This window comes from Schistocerca serialis, chromosome 1 (assembly GCF_023864345.2).
Source record: "Schistocerca serialis cubense isolate TAMUIC-IGC-003099 chromosome 1, iqSchSeri2.2, whole genome shotgun sequence".
NCBI lineage: Eukaryota > Metazoa > Arthropoda > Insecta > Orthoptera > Acrididae > Schistocerca > Schistocerca serialis.
Window position 1 is genome coordinate 749,015,916 of NC_064638.1, and position 24,359 is coordinate 749,040,274.

The 24,359-nt window shown below is 47.8% G+C and overlaps 1 protein-coding gene across 13 annotated transcripts in view; it reads left to right on the forward strand.

The window, feature by feature from the left end:
- The window catches only part of LOC126481976 (C-Jun-amino-terminal kinase-interacting protein 4), a 271,973-nt gene that overhangs the window by 177,168 nt on the left and 70,446 nt on the right, over window positions 1–24,359 (forward strand). For all 13 annotated transcript variants that reach the window (XM_050106008.1, XM_050106016.1, XM_050105951.1 and 10 more), the window contains 2 exons: window positions 6,528–6,710; window positions 10,863–11,006. In XM_050106008.1, coding sequence (XP_049961965.1) covers window positions 6,528–6,710; window positions 10,863–11,006 — 327 coding nt within the window. The remainder of the gene's footprint in view (window positions 1–6,527; window positions 6,711–10,862; window positions 11,007–24,359) is intronic.

A 24,359-nucleotide genomic window follows, 5' to 3' on the forward strand; every position in this document is an offset into this window, starting at 1 on the left:
TCCCTTCTCCTCCCCCTTTTTTTGTTATTTGAAAGACAAGACTGAGTGGAAAGAGAAGCAAAAGAAGAATATAATGTCATACTTTCTGAGGCTAAAAATCATTTCAGTGTGTCAAGTCGTATTGTAGTTTATCATTGTTTCTTACCAAGAAGTTTCCCTTGTATTATTCTAAGTTACGTGCAGATACCTTAAAGACACTGTGTTCATTGCATAGCTTTTTTTGGACTGGCTGAAACTATGCCATAAACTAAGTTGAATCTATTTAGCATAAGAATTCAAGTCATTGTTGGGTGTTGTTAGTCTATTGGAGTTTATTATAATCATCCCAAAGCAATTCACAGTAGTTGACGCTGGATGACGACTATTTGCTTCCATTCACTGAAAACAAAATGCATAAATGTAGCATGGACCACTTACTCAACTGTATGTGCTGAATAAAAGAATATGCTTACTGTCTTTTCCCTCACTTATTGCCAGGTCACTGATAAACAACATAAAGAGCAAAAGTCCCAATATCCTACCCAGATGCATGCCCTGAAATTACTTGTACAGCTCTCAACGATTCTCCAGCCAAGGTAACATGGTGCATTCTCCCTGCCAAGAAATAGTCAATCCAGTCACAAATATAATTTGATTCTCCAATTGTTGGTATGGTACCGAACTGAATGGTTTTTAAAAGTAAAAAAAATCTAGAACTGCCTGATTGTCTTGATTCATGGTGTTCAGAATGTCACATGACAAAATACAAGTTGTGGTTTGCATCACAAGTCTCTTCGTAATTCATTCTGGTTGTAATTGATGAGGTCATTCTGTGTAAGATACCACATTATGTTTGTGCTCAGCGTATATTCTCAGAGTCGGTCGGTGCCCGCTGCTTTGCTTGCACAGACTGTATGGCCTGCAGAGCTTCTTTTTTTATTGAATTTTTGTGTTGTTCACAAATTGCAACATCATCTAAGCTTTATACACTAATCAAGGCCATATAAGCAAGGTCTTCCTTTGATGTACTTCTGACAAAATAGTGATTCTGGTGGTTGGAGTCTAAAGTTTTTGTTAAGGACGCCTTTTGCGTTCTTGAGGAGGTATTCCCATAGCAGCTTTCAGCCCCCAATAAATGTTTCTTTATGTTTATCCAAGAAGTGCAATACCAATTTTCATAAGTTAAGCTTTAAATTTTTTTAACGTAATGAAATATTTTCCTAAAAATTTTCATCCCCTATTGCACTCCATTAGGAGTTGAATTTCCAGAAACATTGAACCGACAAGTCAAATACCAATTTTCATTGATATAGCCTTAGAAATTCTTTAGTAGTTCTGTAGTAATTACTTATTTCCAAAACAACTTTCACCCACTATTTTATCCCCTTAGTAGTTGAATTTCCAAAAATGCCGAAGCAAGTATTTTTTATTTTCTGACTGAGGAACAAATACCAGTTTTTGTGATTCTAGCTTCAAAATTCCCTTAATAACAACACTTTCAAACAACTTTTCATCCCATATTTTAACCCCTTCGGAGTGGAATTTAGGACAATCCCTTCTTAAACAATGCCTAAGTATAAGATCCACACCCACTCCAAACTTCAAGTTTCTATCCTTAGCAGTTTGGGCTGGGTGATGATGAATCAGCAAATCAGTTTGTGACCCCCCGAAACACTGACCAAGAAACCAAATACCAATTTTCGTAGGTCTAACTTCAAAATTGCGTTGACAGGAAATTAAAAAAACTGCATCCCCTATTTCACCCCCTTAGAGGTGGAATTTTGAAAAATCCGTTATTAATGATCCCTACACTATAAGATCACACATTCTCCAAATGTCAAGTTTCTATCTTTAGCGGCTTGGGCTGGACGATGGTGAGTGAGTGAATCAGTCAGTCATGATATTGCCTTTTATATATAAGAGATTCTGCAATAGATGAATGTTCAGTGATATTAGATGCCAGTGTTTGGATAATTTCTGCTACCCTTCTTCTAAGAGGATGAAGTCTTTACTTTCTTCAAACCACTAGGCACAATTAGTTATCTAAGAGACCTATGGTTTGTTTTGGTTAAGAGAGGATGGATGGCTAACCTGGCTGTTAATTTTGTATATATCTGTTATGGACTCAGTTGGGCTCTGAAGCCTTGTTCAGTTTTGGGATTTCATTTTTCTTAATGCCAATTGTATTGATACCTATATCACTCATCTTTGCAGTGGCATGAGAATTAAAATAGGATAATAGTGTTGCACCTTCCTGTTTAGAGTGTAATACAGTAACAACAGGAAACATGTAGGAGAGCAACATCAACTTGCAGGCTTCAAAACAAGAATCCGGTTGTATCTATTTTTGGCAAGTCTCATATTTTGAAGTTAGCTTGGCCTGTTCCATTCTGGTTGCTATTCTTGCACATACAAGATTTTTCTTATTCTGGTGAACATACACAGGCATCTATCTACAACTCTGCCGAAAAAAACTGGTATTTAGTAGTAGTAGTAGTAGTAGTAGTAGCAGTAGTAGTAGTAGCAGCAGCAGCTTCATTCATCTGTAGATCTCTTTTTACAAAGATATAGGACATGTTCTCTGAATTGTCACAAAGAACATTTTTTCTAATGAGATAAAATATGTTCACTTCTGTCTTAACACTGCTAAGAATTTTGTACACATCTTAAAATTTAGTCAAGGTTTCTATGCCTTGCATAACAGTTTGCTCGGCCACATCTAGTTGTTTCCTTTCTATTTATTCATTCAAATTATTTGACATCCTCATTTTCTGTTATTTCATTTAGATTTTAGAATCAAGTCTGCTGTCTGTGTACTTATTTTCAGTGAGAAGTCTTGATTCATTCCAACCATACTGAGTTCATTAAACTTTTCTGTGATGTAAAATCTTGTACTTGTCCACATTGAAAGCATGGCAACATTGTTAACAAAAAATCTAAACTAAAGTCGCTATAGTAGCAGACATCAGTGTTCATAGTGGCACCACAAGTGCGAACATGAGATTATGATTAATATAGTTCAGGTGTGGCTCATAGTTTCCATACTGCAGAAGGCTGCAACATTGCTGATCGAAACTGACCTATGCCTCAGGCGATGCTACAGATCTGTTTGCCACCAAAACCAAGATTTCAGGGGGAGGAGGGGGGTGGGCAGTAATATCACACTCTAGTGAAGCCAAACATTTACATACTGGGTCCCCTTTCTGTTTCATAATCAACTACTATACATCATCATTAGTTCTCTCCAAGATAAGAACTGTAGGTAGCATATTTATCAGCTGTCCTCAAATTTTCCAACACTTCACCACAAGAAATTGTTCTAAAACAAGCATTTTGTGGAGACAACTTTGTTGCGTGCTTAATGTTTTTGTATTTTCAATTGTAACCTTGAGATGTTTAGTGTTTTGTGTGCATTCAGTCCACAGCATTTATGAGTTTGGGATGATTCAGGATGTTTCCATGACGTCACAGGCCTTCTGCTGTGATTTATTGAAAGAAACAAAGCAAGCAACCACTATGTTGATTAAAGTATTTACTGGTTTTCGTATTTATACTTCAGATTACAAAAATACAGGGGTTGGATAAAAAAAATGAAAGCAACAAAAGTAAAAAATACTACGTGCCTAATATTGTGTAGGAAACCCGTTGGCATTCGAAAGTGTTTCCAGTTGTCTTGGAATTAATAAATACAGGTCCTGTATGGTTTTCAGGGGAATCTTATACCATTCTGTGTGCAAAATAGTGATAGGTTCAGGTAATGATGATAAAGGTAAATAATGATCATGCACTCTTCTCTCCAAAGCAGACAACAAAGGCTCAATAATCAGGCGACTTTTGTGGCCATAGGAAGTGTAACAATACGTCCTTGTGCTCACAAAACCAGTCTTGGACGGTGTGAGCTGTGTGAACAAGCGTTCTGTCTTCTTGGACCACAGCATCATCAAAGGGAACAAACATTGTACCATGGGATGGATTTTATCAGCCAAATTGTCACGTATTCCTTGGCAGTAATGTGAACATGCAGAGAAACTGAGGTCCATGGAATACTAGACTATTGCTGCCCAAATCATCTGTCATGCTTCACCCTTCGGATGCAAACTTGGCCAGAGGTTTGAAACAGTGTGAAACAGAACTCCTGTGACCAAATGACTTTTTCCTTTGGCACCATGTTTTCCTATTACAGGAATTTGCAGCACTGATGAATGGTTTTAGAATTCCAATGTACCCTTCAGTTTCTTGATTATGGAGTGCCCTTTGTGTTGCTTTAGTCCTAACAGGGTTTGCGATTTTGCAGTGACATTTGCAGCGACATTTGCTGATATAAATCTTCGATATGGTGCCTCTTGAAACATCAAACACTTCGACTCTCTTGGTTACAGGAGAAGCCACGATATGTGCACTACCAATTTGCCCATGTTTGGATTCACTTAGCTTAGACATAGTGCGCTCGCAACTACATAGAAAACAGTTCTGAACATGACTGACATTTGCAGCATATAGAGGTACCGTTCATGCTCAAATACAACAGTGCACCTGCAGCTTGGGTAGAATCTGCATTTATGTTCAAGCATACATTTCTCTGGGTGTTAATGAATTTTTGTCCAACTGCTGTATGTAGTTTAAGTAGTACACCACATTAAAGGTCTCTCCAAAACATGTCATTTCTAGTATGGTTTGTTGTGCTAAAGTGTCAGAAAACATGGTGTTGATGGACCCATTTTTGAGCACTTCATTAATTAAGTAATTACAACAAAGGAATTGCTTCTTATCCTCTATTAATGCATGTTTCCTTATCTTAATTCATTTGCTTATAGATGAAATCAGATCATCTTATCTTCTTCACTACAGTTACGTATTACCATTTGATTCAAATTTGGACAGTTCAATAATTTTTTCAAGCTCATGATCCAAATTTTTTACTGGTAATTGTACAATGAAATCAGTTGTGCTGTTTTCAGACTGAGTATGATGCAAGTTATTTGCATGAAAGTAAAACTTAGACACAATGCATTCACAAAAAGAAACTTGTTATTAGAGGCAGCAGAAAATTTTTCGCGTGGTTATTCCCTCTGTTCCTACCTGGAACTTGGGCTACATGGTGATACTTACATTACGTACATTGCAGTGCACTCTAGCAAGAGATTTACAAACTTATTCCAACAGTGGGTAGAATTGTCAACACCATAAACAAAGAGTGTGTGTAAAATACAATCAAAATATTATACTGAGTGTGGATTAACTATGCATCAAAGTGTAATAGAGATGTACAGAGACAGGAGCTGTATATCAAAGTTTCAGCCATTCTGTTCATTCCTTGTTGATGTAAGTAGAGGGACATGAAAATCATATGGAAGGTGGTAGGACACCTTTAGGCTGAAAGTTCAGAGCCTTTGAGAGGTCCATAAGAGCTGTTCTCTGTAGAAGCATGTCCCAAGCATCTGCTACATTGTCCTAAGCATCTGCTACATAGAGGTTTATTGGCATTTCGAGTTGCAGGCTTAAGTATAGCTACTATCTGTTTGAAAAACATTTCACAGTATCAGTAGTTCCAGAAATGTTAATTATTGTTATTTGAGAAAGAAATATTGCAATGTGTCCTAATAATTTAATTTCTGTAATACATTACTGGTATTGGGAAATGTATTTAGGGGTGGCTCCACCTCAGAGTCTATTCCCATGAACTGCACGTGATACTGTTGTTGAAGTTCCATTAAAGCAATTTTGCTATCTACACTGACCTACAATGTTTGGATTTCACTTCTGTTGTGAACCCTGTAAGGCCAATCATACCACAGAAAGTCAACATGTGAATCAAATCAGTGTGAGATGGCAGGTGTGTAAAATAATGGCTGTATGCAGGAAATTAAGAAAAATGGCCTGGTATGTGAACGACCTTTAGAAGAATTTGAGGAAAGGTGATTAAAATGATCTCTGACAGACAACCAAACTCTGGTAAGGAACAACAATAGATGAAGCAAATTTCATTTCTGATGTATACAGGGCCTCTCACTTTTGTGAGTTGAGGTTTTTCATTGTTAGCATTGTATCAAGAGGTTTGTGTGATCACCCAGTGCTTCCCCAATTTCCACGTCATAGATAAAACTGTGAAATTTGGCATTTAGTAAATTTAAGCACTGAAAATACTGCCACAACTGTTATATTGGGGGAGGGAACATTAAACTGGATGTTTGGCATTGTGAGTTTTTGTTACTGTAAACCAAATGTCACTAACAAAATGTTTCTGAAACAGTTATTTGAAATTTTACAATACTGCCTGTTTGAGAGATGTAAACTTCAAAATAAAGTAATTCGCACAAATGTAAAAGAATTTCCTTGAAAATTTCAGTTAAGTGTTTCATATGTTAAGTATTCAGCCCACTGAAATGTTCCTTGCTTGCTGATTGCCAAAAAATTGCCTTTGTATTGTGAAGTGGCTAGTCTAATGTGAGAAGGGGAACCTGTGATACAAATCAATCTGTATAAAAGTGAAAACAATGTTTATAGATTGTTTTAGAGATAAAACATATTACCTTTAATTGTATTTGCAGGTTCTGGAGGCAGAAATATAGTTCAGGCTGTGCACAGATGCCCAGGTGTGGGTGTAAGACTTTACACTGATAACAGCTGTAAGATAACGCCAGGCAGCTTTATCCCATATTGTTCGATGGCACAAGCTCAGTTGTCTTTCCATGGACACCGTGATGCGGTAAAATTTTTTGTTGCTGTACCTGGTGAGTGACTTCAACAAAAGTAATTATTTTGCCCTCTCTTTCATAATATTGCATTTATATTAAAGTTCTACAGAAGGAAATTTCCAAGCAGAAATTTCATAAATTTAAAGAGACACAGTTGAGTATTCACCTCCAGAAGTTAAAAATCCCAGTGCAGCTAACAGAAACATAACTAGCAACAGTGCTCCTAATTTGGGGGGGGGGGGGGGGGGAGGGGGAATTAGCTGTGGAAAATGAGCCAGAATACACATTGAGAAGAAAACCAGAGGTGAAGAAAAAGCAATTAACAGACTGTGATTCTGAAAGATTTGAATACTGTTGGTATTTAATTTTGTTTTTCTATTGACAATATTGGGAACCCTATAAGTAGATAGATATTGATCAGCCCATGTAGATTTAAAAATAAAAATCAATTTGTTTGTATTGCTCTTTGGTATCCAGCAGGATGCAATTGTTTATGTAACACAGTATTTGCTCCCCACCCCACACCCCACCCCCACTACCTGGCGCATGCTGCATTTGGTGGTGGTGGTGGTGGCGGCGGCGGCGGCGGCGGTGGGGGGGGGGGGGGGGGTATGGGGGACACAATCGCCCCATACAAGTGGCCAATGGCCTGATCAACAGACATGTTGGCTTCACTTTCAGTAAAGCTAGGGAACCAGGGCTCGGCCAGCTCTTGTCACATCGACAGCCGAGAGCAACTTCTGCACCCCAGTATGGGCAGCAGAAGTACTGAGGGAATGGAGTTCACACTGAGCATTCGGCACTCATGTCTTTGCACCATTCCACCCAATGTAGCATGTGGTCAGGTAGTGGGGAAAGGGGCAGGGAGCGATAAGATTATAAAGAAGAAGTGATGGAGCAAACACATCACCTGTAGTTGACGGCAAGGTGTTATATAAATACTACACCCGGCTGGACCCTGAGAGCAGAACACACTGGGAAAGCTTCCATCACACAAAAATTAATATCACAAGTTATGTATTATATTAATCTATCCTAAAAACATTCATGAAAAAAAAAATATGATTCATACATAGTTGTGTAACTTTCTATGCTGGTGTCCAACATTGTTGGCATAATTTCATAAAAAAATTGACCTTATAGGGAAAACATTATAACATTGTAACTTTTTCAGTGCAGTAGCACTTAATAAAATTATCTTGTTATAAGACAAGTAAATTAATGGTAGTACTGCCTTTTAGATTTTGTCTGTATGTATTAAGTCGTTTATTGTAGCATATTTTATGCAGTGGACAATGTACAGTTTTTAAGTGACTTTGATACAACTTTTTCCTCTTTGTTCATCTTACTGTTAATACTGACAACTTAAAAAGAATACTTGTAAACTTTTACTTTTTTATGTATTAATCTGCACTATAAAGTTTTGCTAATTACTTAGTTAAGAATTTTTATGAGAAACTATTTGTTCACTCTTTTCAAAACTGTGGAGTATTTTAAATATGACGACTCCTTAAAGAAATGCACTCGCTATTCTGTGCAACTCATCTTTTGATGGGTTTTTAAAGCACGTCATTGTCGTATTTTACTGTTAAAATTATCTATTTACAAAACCCATAATTGCTGTTTCAGTCTTCAGCCATGTTCAAGGGAAAACAGACTACACACAGAATTGTATTACTTGACATACCAAGTGACATGTACATAGCTGTTATTACACATTACTCAAGTTTAAAAGTTCAACACATGTCATGATTTTTTAAAAAATCAGACATGTAAGTATTTGATCAGCATGCGGCCCATCTCCACTGACTGAATTCATAAGCTTGAAATAATTAAGTGAAAATGAGACTGTACGTACACTAATGTAAATTATATGAGACTGTATGTACACTACTGTAAACTTTACACAGTTACTGTGTAAATAATATGAGACTACTGCACATTTTTACTATTCAATAAACTTGGTGCTGTTAGTGACAAGAATATATGAAAAGACATGATGTCTTGTCTGACGCAATCAGTGATCATAAACCAAAGAGCATACCATATCTTCAGTAATAATTGTAAATGGGGTTGGCGGAAGTTGTTAAGTTAGGGAATGGGTAATTTATTTGACAAGATGTGACAAGCAGAGAATTGGCAATTATAGCTTGAAAAAAGGAGGAGGGAAAAAAGGTTGTGTTCTCTCAACTTCTGGTAAACATGACTTCAGCGTAACTTTTGATTCATCCATAAGTTGTAACAGAAGTGCTGAATATGAAATGCACCATTACACAAAACAAACTTTTATGATATTGCTCCTACATAACCTGAATTAACAATATAAGTAAAACACTCTTTTATGAAATTGCACATGTGTAAATTGAATTAATAAATCAATTAAAAATATAAACAAGATATATGTGCTAGGGTACTTACTGCTTATACATGACACTGCTGATACAGGAACTTGTACTGTAAAACAGTTAGGTGTGTCCATGCAATCCTAACATTCTCAGAAAATATTACAAGGGGTAGTGTGAGGTGAATAGGTAAAACAGTTTTAAAAAGTACATTACTTCATACATAATGTACAAGAAATGTGAATATAAATTCCAGCAGAAGTTGAGACTTTGACTAAGTTTCATTTAAACCAAAGCTGTCTACATATCCACTGGGCAACTGAAATTTACAAAGAAAATTAATCTCTCTTTGCTTCAATCAGTCTGTGTTAGTTAAATATATTCTTATGTTTCAAAATATTTATCATCATTAACTGTGGCAAGCTAAATGGGGTTCCTTTTTTATGTAGATGCAGAATTGACCATTTAATTTAAACCCTACAGTAACAGTGTGCCCTTTGGTATTTGCATAATGAGTGTTAGTTTTCTGTCCGCGTACACCAATGTTCTGTAGTTGTTTAATTTCAATACTATGTATGGCCCGAAACTTCATAAATCAACTCAGTCTAAATTTTCCTCACAGTCTTGTTCAGATGTAGGCCATGCTTTGTGAAACCGCAAGTATCTGTAGTTCTGACTGCTACAAGTACAGTGGTGATAAAACATATGTTAAATTAGCAATTTTCCTCAGCTGATTAATCGAAATTTTCTGTTCTGCTTCAAGTTATTCAAAACTGAATTTTAAATCTACACAAGGCTACCTGAATGTAAATGCATTATGAATTGCATCACTTAAGTCCTGTAAAATTTAATCTATGTATTGATTATACCCATCAATGTCTAGGACACGTGTATGAAATATTTTTGGCATGCTTGTGTCATGTATCTTACACTCCTGACATTTATCAATTCATGGCGAATCATTCCTCAAGAATCCAAAAATACGACGAACAAAGTATTCACCTTTAATTTTGACATGTATACTCTCATCAGGTGACATGCTTCAGGTGCCAGTCCATCCATGGATCATACTCAAAACACAGTGTTTCATCCCCCATGATAATGTTCAGCAAAAAATATCAGTCCATATTGACTGCTTCTAAGGAGTTCAGGGACACCTGCACATGGTGCTCTGTGTACTAAGGTGTCAACAAGTGCAGAACTACTCATGACCTGTACACGTAAACTGTATACTGTGAGTGGTGCTTATAACAATATCATGTTCTCTTGCATTGTTTTTATATTAGTTTATTGTTTAGTGTGATGCAATTGTTGTACGTTGTTCACATTTGCATTACTTAAAGCTGGTTACAAGTCTGCTGGCGTGTTGTTCAACTCTTTTAAGGCTTCAGGCTCATTTCTAAAATGTTAAAACTATCCATACACGTTGCAAGGGCTCAAAAATCATTTTTGTACTCTGGTTGCATCATCTAAAACATTTCAGTTGCAGTGTTTAAACATTTTAAGCAAAACTTGAGATACATTGCTACATTTTGAAAACCAACACAAACAGTAAAAATGTACAATCACATATCTCATGTACTGGATACAGATTGTTGCCAGATGCTTAAAATTACCATTATGACAGTAAACCTCGGTCTATCAGTCTATACAGTTCCAAATTTGTTCCAATAATGGCTCTACTTGTTTCTTGTGCAAGTAAGTATCAGATTTACAGAACTAATTGTGTAGTCGCGTTTTGTCCATTCATTTAACAACAATGTACATATTTTTTAGCTACAAGTAATATTTTTATAGTTTTCTTCTGCAATTGCTGATTGATATGGTTTCCTATTTCTTTTCTCAGGAAGTGGTGGCGTGTCTGCAGCAAGCAGTATGACAACTGATACACCAATAATAGAAAACCTAGAAACTGAGTCTTTGGAATCAAAGCGACCGTCATCTATGTTGGTTATGTCAGGAGGAGAAGGTTACATAGACTTCCGTATAGGTCAGTTCTGATTTGTTATCTAATTAGTACAAAATTCTCTCTCTTCTGTAACTAAATGTACAATTAATGAGGTAGGTATTCATGAATACAGAATCATCGTCAGTGCAAAAGCCACTCTGCTCTAAAGAGGGACTAGTAAAACGGGGGCAACACTATAGATTATTTGTCCTTTCAGAATGTAACACAGTCTTTTTTGTACTTTCCACACCAAAAATTTTGACACTTTCAGTTTGTGTGTGTGTGTGTGTGTGTGTGTGTGTGTGTGTGTGGGCGCGCGCGTGCGAGTGCGCGCGCGCTTGCGCGTGCGAGTGCGCGTGCGTGCATATGTGTACGTGCGCGCGTCCCTGCCTCTCTGAAGTATGCATTCAAAAAATATAAAATGATAACTTTTTCCTTAATTAGCAACAACCAGTATAGGCACTATTAAATGTGAGGTGTGATTTAAAATTACTGTCGATCTTGACTTCCATATTGCATGGTGATTTCTGGTCACCTGTGCTTCCTTTCTCTGTGCACATCCAATATCCTATGATAGTTCTGTTTACTAAGGGTGAAACGCACTTGAGAAATATTATTTTGTGAGAGTTGATTGATTACAGTTGTGACTCACTTATACTGAAAGTCATCAGGTACTACATTTTTGCTTTTGTGAAGCAAAAAATTTTAAAATTCTGGACTTTTAAAGGAAATTGGTAACCTTTGCAGACCTTCAATATCTCGCTGGATATTTATGCAACTTTTTGTTAGGTGGTATGTCATTATATATAACTCAGTCTTCTGAAAAATTTTAGGATTAGCTACAGCCTGGCAAATCGTTTTCAGAATGAATTTTCACTTTGGATTGGACTGTGTGCTGATATGAAAGATGTCCTTTCTTTCAGGAGTGCTAGTATTGCAAGTTATCCAGGAGAACGTCTTAGAAGTTTGGAAGATGGGAGGTTAGGTACGGATGGAGGTGAAGCTGTGAGAATAGATCAAGAGTCAGTAGAGTAGCTCAGTTGGTAGAGCAGTGGCCCATGAAAGGCAAAGGCCCATGTTTGAGCCGTGGTCTGTCATATAGTTTTAATCTGCCAGTAGGTCTCAAATAATCTGCTGCTGTTTGATTACAATGTACATCTCATGACCATTGCTAGAATTTGAGAACTATTAATGCCAAATAATAAACAAAAAATTCTTTGACACACATCATCGATGAAATATGGAAAAACAACTAAAAATGTTGCATCCATTCTTCACAATGAAAGTGCCTCTTGTCTCGCGGCACATCAAATAGCTGATTATTTGACAGACAAAAATGCTGACTGAATGTCTTATTGATCATATCCACATGATTTATCATCTAAAGACTTCTTTTTGTTGCCTTGTGTTAAAAAGTGCATGGGCAGCAATTTTCATTGCCCCAAGAAGCTGCACAGTCCTCCTAAAACCATGTTTTTTGAGGTGTCAATATTAGAGTGGAAATGCATTTCTCCAGAATTGGCACAAATGCATGCAGAATTTTATAAATTTTAAAGCCAGATATTTTAAGAAACAATGAAAGGTTTGTGTAAAAAAAATTAGCTGTGGTTTTTTAAAAGCTTAAGAAGACAGTCCTCAAAAATGTTTAAAAATGTGTTTTTTGTTTTTGCAGGGGATATTGTTTGTAAAAAAAAAGGTGAAAACAGTCTTGAAATATGTGTTGAGAAATAGATCATTTTCCTTGTCAATGATGCCACTGTTGTGAGCAGCTTTCACGTTGCTTCTCTCTGTACTTAGTCCTTTGACTGTGGTGCTTATGTCAGTAATTACTGTTTGTTCAGTAATTACTGTTTGTGTTCCATGCCATCCATTGTGTATTTTTCACAGTAAGGTTTTGCTAAAGTCAGAGCAAGGTGACTGATTTTGTGCAATGTGGAGAATGTAAACATTGGAATAAATAAACATAAGGCAGTATTCAGATGTGGTTTTGCCAATGTAGGCAATGCCAGTCTCCAGTGCGAAAGATGTTTAACAGCTTATTCCAGGGACGTCTTTAAACTGTCAGTTGTCAGAGTGAGGTGACCCATATGCGCTGAATCAATCACCCAAACTTCTGACACCATAGAATCAGCAGTTTTGCCATTTGTGCTGCATGCTGGTAGCTATAATGTTCATTATCATGATTCTCAGTCAAAATATTTAAAGCCCCGCAAGAGGGTATTATGGATTCGCCCTCTTCGATTTCCCCACACTTATGGGGCTTGGAAGTCAGTAGCTGGACTTCAGTTTCTTAAAGCAGTATGACGCACTTCACAAAAAAACTTGAATATCACCTTTGAAGATTTGAAGATTCTAGAGTGCTGTTAAGTAGAGAGCATTTTTTACATTTTTCTAGAAAATTATTATTATTCAGTATTAGTTAGTTGATATTTCCATCTGATGATAAATCCAGAATTCAAACAAAAGAACAAAAATTGCTACACACAATAGTCAAACTATCATATTGAATGCTCTTCTGGACATATTAAATCCTTATTTAGATAAACATATTGGAGAGTATCAACCTGGATCTAAAATAACACCTACTCCCCTGAGCAAATTCTAAACCTTAAATAAATAATCAGGTGTATGAAAATATCAAATAATTTAGGAATAAGGGAGATGACTCACTGGAAGGCAAAAGTGTTGCATCGCTGATAGGTTCACAAATAAAAGGTACAGAGCTTGACTGGATTTATCTAACTACAGGAAAAATGTGCATGCATGCACACAGACATGCATGGGCACGCACACACACACACTTGTGCGCACATCACACCACCCCTCCCCTCCACACACACACACACACACACACACACACACACTAATGGGTTTGGGGCAGCAAGTTACCTTAGGTTCAGTCCAGAAAGGTTACAGAGCGAAGGAAAGCTCAGAAAAGCTGCTGGTGGTGGTGGTGGTGGTGGTGGTGGTGGTGGTGGTGGTGCAGGTGCAGATTCAAATGGCACAGGCTGCAAAGCAGCTGTTGAAATCTCACATTTTGTTGTCTTCCACCCACTTCACCTGGTCCTGCCCCACCCATCATGCCACCTGTCTAGATGTCGATCTCCTCCTCTCAGATGGCTCCATCCACACTTCGGTCCACATCAAACCTACCAGTCACCAACAGTACCTAAACTTTGACAGCTGCCACCCCTTCCACACACAAAAAATCCCACCCATACAGCCTGGCCACTTTTTTTAGAAGCTTCTGCAGTCATGAAAAATCCATCACCCAACATGCTGAAGAACTCATAAAGGCCTTTGCAGACAGGCAATACTCTCCAGATGTAATTCACAAACAATTTCCCATGCCATATCCTCACACACACCTGATCCTCACATTCATCCCTAGAACCAACCACAAAGAAGTGCCCCAGTACCATCCGAGAGTGGGACGACTGAACCACATCCTTCGTCAGGGCTTTGATTATCTGTCATCATACCCTGAAATGAGGGATATCCTAACCAAGATACTTCTAACCCCTCCCAAAGTGGTAATCCACTACTCACCCAACCTCTACAGCATCCAACACCGTCCCTAGTCACTCTCACCCCCAATCCGTTGCCATGGGCCGGTAAAGAGCTGACGGTCATCTGAGCACAAAGTAGGGAGGTGTGTGTGTGTGTGTGTGTGTGTGTGTGTGTGTGTGTGTGTGTGTGTTTTGTGTGTTTTGTGTGTGTGTGTGTGTGTGTGTGTGTGTGTGTGTGTGTGTGTGTGCGCGCGCGCACATGCACACAAATATCAAATAAAAAAGATGTAGTAATATTTGTTAATTTTAAAAAGGCACATTATTCTACAGACAGATACTCATGCTCAAAACAGTGAGGGAACCTGCAGTAGACTGGAAAACTCCAGTAAATAGCCAAACAAATGGTTACAAACACAGTATTTAAATTTCTTGTAATGACTTCTAGTCCATTCCAAATTATATCTGGAGTCGGACAACAAGACAGTTTGTTACTACTGTTATTCAGTTGTGTGCTGGAAAAAGTTACAGAAGAATGGAAATAAGTTAAAAAGTTAATAACTATGTAAAGTTGATTAGATTGAAAAAAGGAATAGATTGTGTAGTGTGTGCAGATGAGCTTGTAATAATAAATAGAACTTTAGAGAATGCAAGGAAAAACTAGAGCTTCTGAAGGAAATAGCTGAAAAGGCAGGTCTACAAATATTATTTGAAAAGTAAGGGATACTTGACCAGTGAAAGTAACTTGCCAAAGATTTTAAAAAGCAATTATGGTAACATCAAGAAAACAGACAGCTTTAGTCATCTAGATGAAAATATAAGCATCAAAGCTGAGAAAAAAGCAATTAAAATCAGAACTGAAACAATGAAAAGATTATACATGAAAGTGAGAAATCTGTGAAATAAAAAATATTTGTCTAAAGATGTCGAGTTAAGGCATTATAATACAGTTGCAAAACCAGAAATCTGTGACTCATGGATGTTGAGAGAGGAGGAGGAGGAGGAGGAGGATGTTGATGATGATGATGATTATGTCCCATACACCATTACAGAGCTTAGGGGAATGATGTGGGAGACCCGCACCGTCGTACTAGGCAAGGTCCTAGTGGAGATGGTTTGCCATTGCCTTCCTCCGACTGTAATGGGGATGAATGATGATGATGATGATGATGATGACAACACCACAACACCCAGTCACCTCGAGGCAGGTGAAAATCCCTGACCCTGCCGGGAATTGAACGTGGGACCCTGTGCTCGAGAAGTGAGAACGCTACCACGAGCCCTGGGCTATATGGATGCAAAATGATATTAAATGCTTTGGAACAAATAGAAAAAAGAATCAAGAAAAATATTATTTGAGACCAAATAAAAAAATATACTCATTCTGCCCTAAAATAACAGATGAGGTCATGAAAAGATGTTACTCTATAAACATCTAGAGAGGATGAAAAAAGACAGGTTAATAGAGGAGATACAAACATTCTCCCAAAACAGGAAAACAGAAAAAAAGGACTTAAGAGAAATGCACATGGATCAGGACACCTTACTTCGCACAGACATATTCAAACAAAGAAAGTAAATGCGAGGGTTTTCAGAAATGGAAAAACAACTGGAGGAAAACAGCCCATTCTGAGAAAATGAAGGATGGAGGAAAAAGAAAGAAAATAATTATCTTCACATGGTCCTTAATTGGCATGAAAAAAATTAAAAAAGGTATGTTTAACTACCTATTGCATATGGTATATAAAAATTTAGTACTAAAATGTGGAATGGCTGTGTTGTTATGTAAAAAAAAAAAAAATTACAGTCATTAATACTGTTCAATCTCTACAGGTAAAAAGTATTTTTTATTCTATTTCAAGTTTTGCATTTCTGTTTCAGATAAAATGTACTCTGTGAGACCACTCCTATTTCCAAGCAACTAGTAACTCAAATTAAAAAGATATTACTTTTAGTAAAATCCAGTTGAGAAATTGGCACTGCCTGGATATTTCTTTATTGTAATCTTCTATTAGCCCATCTCCTCCTTCTACTCCCTCTTTTTCACCCTATCCTTCTCCCCCTCTCTCCACATCATCCTCCCCATTTCTCTGTCCATTTCCTCCTCCCCTCTCACTGTCCATCTACTGCCTCTCCTCTCTCTGACCACCTCCCCCCCACCACTCTGTCCACCACCCTCTTCCCCCCTCCCCCCCCTCCTCCTCCTCCTCCTCCTCCTCCTCCTCCTCCTCCTCCCTGTCCACCTCCCATCCTCCTCCCGCTCCTCCTCCTCCTCCTCCTCCTCCTCCTCCTCCTCCCTGTCCACCTCCCCCCTCCTCCTCCTCTCTCTGTCCACCTCCCCCCTCCTCCTCCTCTCTCTGTCCACCTCCCACTCCTCCTCCTCCTCTCTGTCCACCTCCCACTCCTCCTCCTCCTCCTCTCTCTCTGTCCACCTCCCACTCCTCCTCCTCCTCCTCTCTCTCTGTCCACCTCCCACTCCTCCTCCTCCTCCTCCCCCCCCCTCCTCCTCCTCCTCTCTCTGTCCACCTCCCACTCCTCCTCCTCCTCCTCCTCTCTCTGTCCACCTCCCACTCCTCCTCCTCCTCTCTCTGTCCACCTCCCACTCCTCCTTCTCCTCCTGCTCCTCCTCCTCTCTCTGTCCACCTCCCACTCCTCCTTCTCCTCCTGCTCCTCCTCCTCTCTCTGTCCACCTCCCACTCCTCCTCCTCTCTCTGTCCACCTCCCACTCCTGCTCCTCCTCCTCCTCCTGCTCCTCCCACTCCTCCTCCTCCTCCTCCTCTCTGTCCTCCTCCCACTCCTCCTCCTCCCTGTCCACCTCCCATCCTCCTCCCGCTCCTCCTCCTCCTCCTCCTCCTCCTCCTCCCTGTCCACCTCCCCCCTCCTCCTCCTCTCTCTGTCCACCTCCCCCCTCCTCCTCCTCTCTCTGTCCACCTCCCACTCCTCCTCCTCCTCTCTCTGTCCACCTCCCACTCCTCCTCCTCCTCCTCTCTCTCTGTCCACCTCCCACTCCTCCTCCTCCTCCTCTCTCTCTGTCCACCTCCCACTCCTCCTCCTCCTCCTCCCCCTCCTCCTCCTCCTCCTCTCTCTGTCCACCTCCCACTCCTCCTCCTCCTCCTCCTCATCCACCCTACTCCTACTCCTCCTCCCCCCTCTCTCTGTCCACCTCCTCCTCCCATCTCTCTCTCTCTCTCTGTCCACCTCCTCCTCCTCTCTCTGCCCACCTCCCACTCCTCCTCGTCCTCCTCCTCCCCCCTCCTCCTCCTCTTCCCCCCACTCCTCCTCCTCCCCCCACTCCTCCTCCTCCTCCCTGTCCACCTCCCCTCCTCCTCCTCCTTGTCCACCTACCATCCTCCTCATCCTCCTCCTCCTCCTCCTCCCCCCTCTGTCCACCTCCTCCTCCTCCTCCTCCTCCTCCTCCTCTCTGTCCACCTCCCACTCCTCCTCCTCCTCCTCCTCATCCCCCCTACTGCTACTCCTCCCCCTCTCTCTGTCAACCTCCTCCTCCTCCCCCCCTCTCTGTCAACCTCCTCCTCCCCCCTCTCTGTCCACCTACTCCTCCTCTCTGCCAACCTCCCCCTCCTCCCCCCCTCCTCCTCCCCCCTACACCCCCTACTTCTCCTCCCCCCACTCCTCCTCCTCCTCCCTGTCCACCTCCCCTCCTCCTCCTCCTTGTCCACCTCCCATCCTCCTCCTCCTCCTCCTCCTCCTGTCCACCTCCCCTCCTCCTCTCCTCCTCCTCTCTTGTTTCTTCCACCTCCAACTCCTCCTCCTCCTCCTCCTCCTCCTCCTCCTCTCTCTCTCTGTCCACCTCCCACTCCTCCTCCTCCTTCTCCTCCTCTCTCTGTCCACCTCCCACTCCTCCTCCTCCTCTTTCTGTCCACCTCCCACTACACCTCCTCCTCTCTCTCCGTACACCATCTCCTCCTCCTCCTCCTCCTCCTCCTCCTCCTCCTCCTCCTCCTCCTCTCTGTCCACCTCCCACTCCTCCTCCTCCTCCTCTCTGTCCACCTCCCACTCCTCCTCCTCCTCTCTCTCCCCCACTCTTCCTCCTCCTCCTCCTCCTCTCTCTCCCCCCCTCTTCCTCCTCCTCCTCCTCCTCCTCCTCTCTCTCCCCCCCTCTTCCTACTCCTCCTCCTCCTCCTCCTCCTCTCTCTCCCCCCTCTTCCTGCTCCTCCTCCTCTCTCCCCCCTCTTCCTGCTCCTCCTCCTCTCTCCCCCTTTTCCTCCTCCTCCTCCTCTCTCCCCCCTTTTCCTCCTCCTCCTCCTCTCTCCCCCCTTTTCCTCCTCCTCTCTCCCCCCTTTTCCTCCTCCTCTCTCCCCCCTTTTCCTCCTCCTCCTCCTCTCTCCCCCCTTTTCCTCCTCCTCCTCCTCTCTCCCCCCTTTTCCTCCTCCTCCTCCTCCTCTCTCCCCCCTTTTCCTCCTCCTCCTCCTCTCTCCCCCCTTTTCCTCCTCCTCCTCCTCCTCCTCTCTCCCCCCTCCTCCTCCTCCTCCTCCTCTCTCTCCCCCTCCTCCTCCTCCTCCTCCTCTCTCTCCCCCTCCTCCTCCTCCTCCTCCTCCTCCTCCTCCTCCTCCTCCTCCTCCTCTTCCTCTTCCTCTCTCTGTCCACCTACCACTCCTCCCCCCTCTCTCTCCCCACCTTCCCCTCTCTCGCTGTCCACCTCCTCCTCTCTCGCTGTCCACCTCCCCCTCTCTTGCTGTCCACCTCCCCCTCTCTCGCTGTCCACCTCCCCCCCTCTCTGCCCGCCACCCCCTCTCCCCTCTCTGCCCGCCACCCCTTCTCCCCTCTCTGCCCGCCACCACATCTCCACTCTCTGCCCGCCTCCCCCCTCTCCCCCCTCTGCCCACCACCCCCGCTCCCCTCTCTACCGACCGCCCCCGCTCCCCTCTCTACCGACCGCCCCCGCTCCCCTCTCTGCCCACCTCCCCCCTCTCTCTGCCCACCACCCCCTCTCTGCCCGCCTCCACCTCTCTCTCTGGCCATCTCACCCTCTCCTCTCTCTGCCCACCTCCCCCTCTCCTCTCTCTGCCCACCTCCCCCTCTCCTCTCTCTGCCCACCTCCCCCTCTCCTCTCTCTGCCGACCTCCCCTCTCCTCTCTCTGCCCACCTCCCCCTCTCCTCTCTCTGCCCACCTCCCCCTCTCCTCTCTCTGCCCCACCTCCCCCTCTCCCCTCTCTGCCCACCTCCCCCTCTCCCCTCTCTGCCCACCTCCCACTCTCCCCTCTCTGCCCACCTCCCCCTCTCCCCTCTCTGCCCACCTCCCCCTCTCCCCTCTCTGCCCACCTCCCCCTCTCCCCTCTCTGCCCACCTCCCCCTCTCCCCTCTCTGCCCACCTCCCCCTCTCCCCTCTCTGCCCACCTCCTCCTCTACCCTCTCTGCCCGTCTCCTCCTCTGCCCTCTCTGCCCGTCTCCTCCTCTGCCCTCTCTGCCCGTCTCCCCCTCTCCCTGCCCGTCTCCCCCTCTCCCTGCCCGTCTCCCCCACTCCCTGCCCGTCTCCCCCTCTCTCTGCCCCTCTCCCCCTCTCTCTGCCCCTCTCCCCCTCTCTCTGCCCGTCTCCCCCTCTCTCTGCCCGTCTCCCCCTCTCTCTGCCCGTCTCCCCCCCTCTCTCTGCCCGTCTCCCCCCCTCTCTCTGCCCGTCTCCCCCCCTCTCTCTGCCCGTCTCCCCCCCTCTCTCTGCCCGTCTCCCCCCCTCTCTCTGCCCGTCTCCCCCCCTCTCTCTGCCCGTCTCCCCCCCCTCTCTCTGCCCGTCTCACCCCCTCTCTCTGCCCGTCTCCCCCCTCTCTCTGCCCGTCTCCCCCCTCTCTCTGCCCGTCTCCCCCCTCTCTCTGCCCGTCTCCCCCCCTCTCTCTGCCCATCTCCCCCCCTCTCTCTGCCCGTCTCCCCCCTCTCTCTGCCCGTCTCCCCCCCTCTCTCTGCCCGTCTCCCCCCCCTCTCTCTGCCCGTCTCCCCCCCTCTCTCTGCCCGTCTCCCCCCCTCTCTCTGCCCGTCTCCCCCCTCTCTCTGCCCGTCTCCCCCCCTCTCTCTGCCCGTCTCCCCCCCTCTCTCTGCCCGTCTCCCCCTCTCTCTGCCCGTCTCCCCCTCTCTCTGCCCGTCTCCCCCCCTCTCTCTGCCCGTCTCCCCCCCTCTCTCTGCCCGTCTCCCCCCTCTCTCTGCCCGTCTCCCCCCTCTCTCTGCCCGTCTCCCCCCCTCTCTCTGCCCGTCTCCCCCCTCTCTCTGCCCGTCTCCCCCCTCTCTCTGCCCGTCTCCCCCCTCTCTCTGCCCGTCTCCCCCCTCTCTCTGCCCGTCTCCCCCCTCTCTCTGCCCGTCTCCCCCCTCTCTCTGCCCGTCTCCCCCCTCTCTCTGCCCGTCTCCCCCCTCTCTCTGCCCGTCTCCCCCCCTCTCTCTGCCCGTCTCCCCCCCTCTCTCTGCCCGTCTCCCCCCCTCTCTCTGCCCGTCTCCCCCCCTCTCTCTGCCCGTCTCCCCCCTCTCTCTGCCCGTCTCCCCCCTCTCTCTGCCCGTCTCCCCCCCTCTCTCTGCCCGTCTCCCCCCCTCTCTCTGCCCGTCTCCCCCCTCTCTCTGCCCGTCTCCCCCCTCTCTCTGCCCGTCTCCCCCCTCTCTCTGCCCGTCTCCCCCCCTCTCTGCCCGTCTCCCCCCCTCTCTGGCCGTCTCCCCCCCTCTCTGGCCGTCTCCCCCCCTCTCTGGCCGTCTCCCCCCCTCTCTGGCCGTCTCCCCCCCTCTCTGCCGTCTCCCCCCCTCTCTGGCCGTCTCCCCCCCCTCTCTGGCCGTCTCCCCCCTCTCTGGCCGTCTCCCCCCCTCTCTGGCCGTCTCCCCCCCTCTCTGGCCGTCTCCCCCCCTCTCTGGCCGTCTCCCCCCCTCTCTGGCCGTCTCCCCCCCTCTCTGGCCGTCTCCCCCCCTCTCTGGCCGTCTCCCCCCCTCTCTGGCCGTCTCCACCCCCTCTCTGGCCGTCTCCACCCCCCTCTCTGGCCGTCTCCCCCCTCTCTGGCCCGTCTCCCCCCTCTCTCTGCCCGTCTCCCCCCCTCTCTCTGCCCGTCTCCCCCCCTCTCTCTGCCCGTCTCCCCCCCTCTCTCTGCCCGTCTCCCCCCCTCTCTCTGCCCGTCTCCCCCCTCTCTCTGCCCGTCTCCCCCCTCTCTCTGCCCGTCTCCCCCCTCTCTCTGCCCGTCTCCCCCCCTCCCTCTGCCCGTCTCCCCCCCTCTCTCTGCCCGTCTCCCCCCTCTCTCTGCCCGTCTCCCCCCCTCTCTCTGCCCGTCTCCCCCCTCTCTCTGCCCGTCTCCCCCCTCTCTGGCCGTCTCCCCCCCTCTCTGGCCGTCTCCCCCCCTCTCTGGCCGTCTCCCCCTCTCTCTCTGCCCGTCTCCCCCCCTCTCTCTGCCCGTCTCCCCCCTCTCTCTGCCCGTCTCCCCCCCCTCTCTCTGCCCGTCTCACCCCCTCTCTCTGCCCGTCTCCCCCCTCTCTCTGCCCGTCTCCCCCCTCTCTCTGCCCGTCTCCCCCCCTCTCTCTGCCCGTCTCCCCCCCTCTCTCTGCCCGTCTCCCCCCCTCTCTCTGCCCGTCTCCCCCCTCTCTCTGCCCGTCTCCCCCCCTCTCTATGCCCGTCTCCCCCCCCTCTCTCTGCCCGTCTCCCCCCCTCTCTCTGCCCGTCTCCCCCCCTCTCTCTGCCCGTCTCCCCCCCTCTCTCTGCCCGTCTCCCCCCCTCTCTCTGCCCGTCTCCCCCCTCTCTCTGCCCGTCTCCCCCCCTCTCTCTGCCCGTCTCCCCCTCTCTCTGCCCGTCTCCCCCTCTCTCTGCCCGTCTCCCCCTCTCTCTGCCCGTCTCCCCCCCTCTCTCTGCCCGTCTCCCCCCCTCTCTCTGCCCGTCTCCCCCCTCTCTCTGCCCGTCTCCCCCCCTCTCTCTGCCCGTCTCCCCCCCTCTCTCTGCCCGTCTCCCCCCTCTCTCTGCCCGTTTCCCCCCTCTCTCTGCCCGTCTCCCCCCTCTCTCTGCCCGTCTCCCCCCCTCTCTCTGCCCGTCTCCCCCCTCTCTCTGCCCGTCTCCCCCCTCTCTCTGCCCGTCTCCCCCCCTCTCTCTGCCCGTCTCCCCCCCTCTCTCTGCCCGTCTCCCCCCCCTCTCTCTGCCCGTCTCCCCCCCTCTCTCTGCCCGTCTCCCCCCCTCTCTCTGCCCGTCTCCCCCCCTCTCTCTGCCGTCTCCCCCCTCTCTCTGCCCGTCTCCCCCCTCTCTCTGCCCGTCTCCCCCCTCTCTCTGCCCGTCTCCCCCTCTCTCTGCCCGTCTCCCCCCCTCTCTCTGCCCGTCTCCCCCCCTCTCTGGCCGTCTCCCCCCCTCTCTGGCCGTCTCCCCCCCTCTCTGGCCGTCTCCCCCCCCTCTCTGGCCGTCTCCCCCCCTCTCTGGCCGTCTCCCCCCCCTCTCTGGCCGTCTCCCCCCCCTCTCTGGCCGTCTCCCCCCCTCTCTGGCCGTCTCCCCCCCTCTCTGGCCGTCTCCCCCCCTCTCTGGCCGTCTCCCCCCCTCTCTGGCCGTCTCCCCCCCTCTCTGGCCGTCTCCCCCCCTCTCTGGCCGTCTCCCCCCCTCTCTGGCCGTCTCCCCCCCTCTCTGGCCGTCTCCCCCCCTCTCTGGCCGTCTCCCCCCCCTCTCTGGCCGTCTCCCCCCCTCTCTGGCCGTCTCCCCCCCTCTCTGGCCGTCTCCACCCCCTCTCTGGCCGTCTCCCCCCCCTCTCTGGCCGTCTCCCCCCCTCTCTGGCCGTCTCCCCCCCTCTCTGGCCGTCTCCCCCCCTCTCTGGCCGTCTCCCCCCCTCTCTGGCCGTCTCCCCCCCTCTCTGGCCGTCTCCCCCCCTCTCTGGCCGTCTCCCCCCCTCTCTGGCCGTCTCCCCCCCCCCTCTCTGGCCGTCGCCCCGCCCCTCTCTGGCCGTCGCCCCGCCCCTCTCTGGCCGTCTCCCCGCCCCTCTCTGGCCGTCTCCCCGCCCCTCTCTGGCCGTCTCCCCGCCCCTCTCTGGCCGTCTCCCCGCCCCTCTCTGGCCGTCTCCCGCCCCTCTCTGGCCGTCTCCCCGCCCTCTCTGGCCGTCTCCCCGCCCCTCTCTGGCCGTCTCCCCGCCCCTCTCTGGCCGTCTCCCCGCCCCTCTCTGGCCGTCTCCCCGCCCCTCTCTGGCCGTCTCCCCGCCCCTCTCTGGCCGTCTCCCCGCCCCTCTCTGGCCGTCTCCCCGCCCCTCTCTGGCCGTCTCCCCGCCCCTCTCTGGCCGTCTCCCCGCCCCTCTCTGGCCGTCTCCCGCCCCCTCTCTGGCCGTCTCCCCCCCCCTTCTCTGCCCGTCTCCCCCCCCCCTTCTCTGCCCGTCTCCCCCCCCCCCTTCTCTGCCCGTCTCCCCCCCCCTTCTCTGTCGTCTCCCCCCCCTTCTCTGCCCGTCTCCCCCCCTTCTCTGCCCGTCTCCCCCCCTTCTCTGCCCGTCTCCCCCCTCTCTGCCCGTCTCCCCCCTTCTCTGCCCGTCTCCCCCCTTCTCTGCCCGTCTCCCCCCCTTCTCTGCCCGTCTCCCCCCCTTCTCTGCCCGTCTCCCCCTCCCCCGTCTCTGCCCGTCTCCCCCCCCCCTCTCTGCCCGTCTCCCCCCCTCTCTGCCCGTCTCCCCCCCTCTCTGCCCGTCTCCCCCCCTCTCTGCCCGTCTCCCCCCCTCTCTGCCGTCTCCCCCCCCTCTCTGCCCGTCTCCCCCCCCCTCTCTGCCCGTCTCCCCCCCTCTCTGCCCGTCTCCCCCCCTCTCTGCCCGTCTCCCCCCCTCTCTGCCCGTCTCCCCCCCTCTCTGCCCGTCTCCCCCCCTCTCTGCCCGTCTCCCCCCCTCTCTGCCCGTCTCCCCCCCTCTCTGCCCGTCTCCCCCCCTCTCTGCCGTCTCCCCCCCTCTCTGCCCGTCTCCCCCCCTCTCTGCCGTCTCCCCCC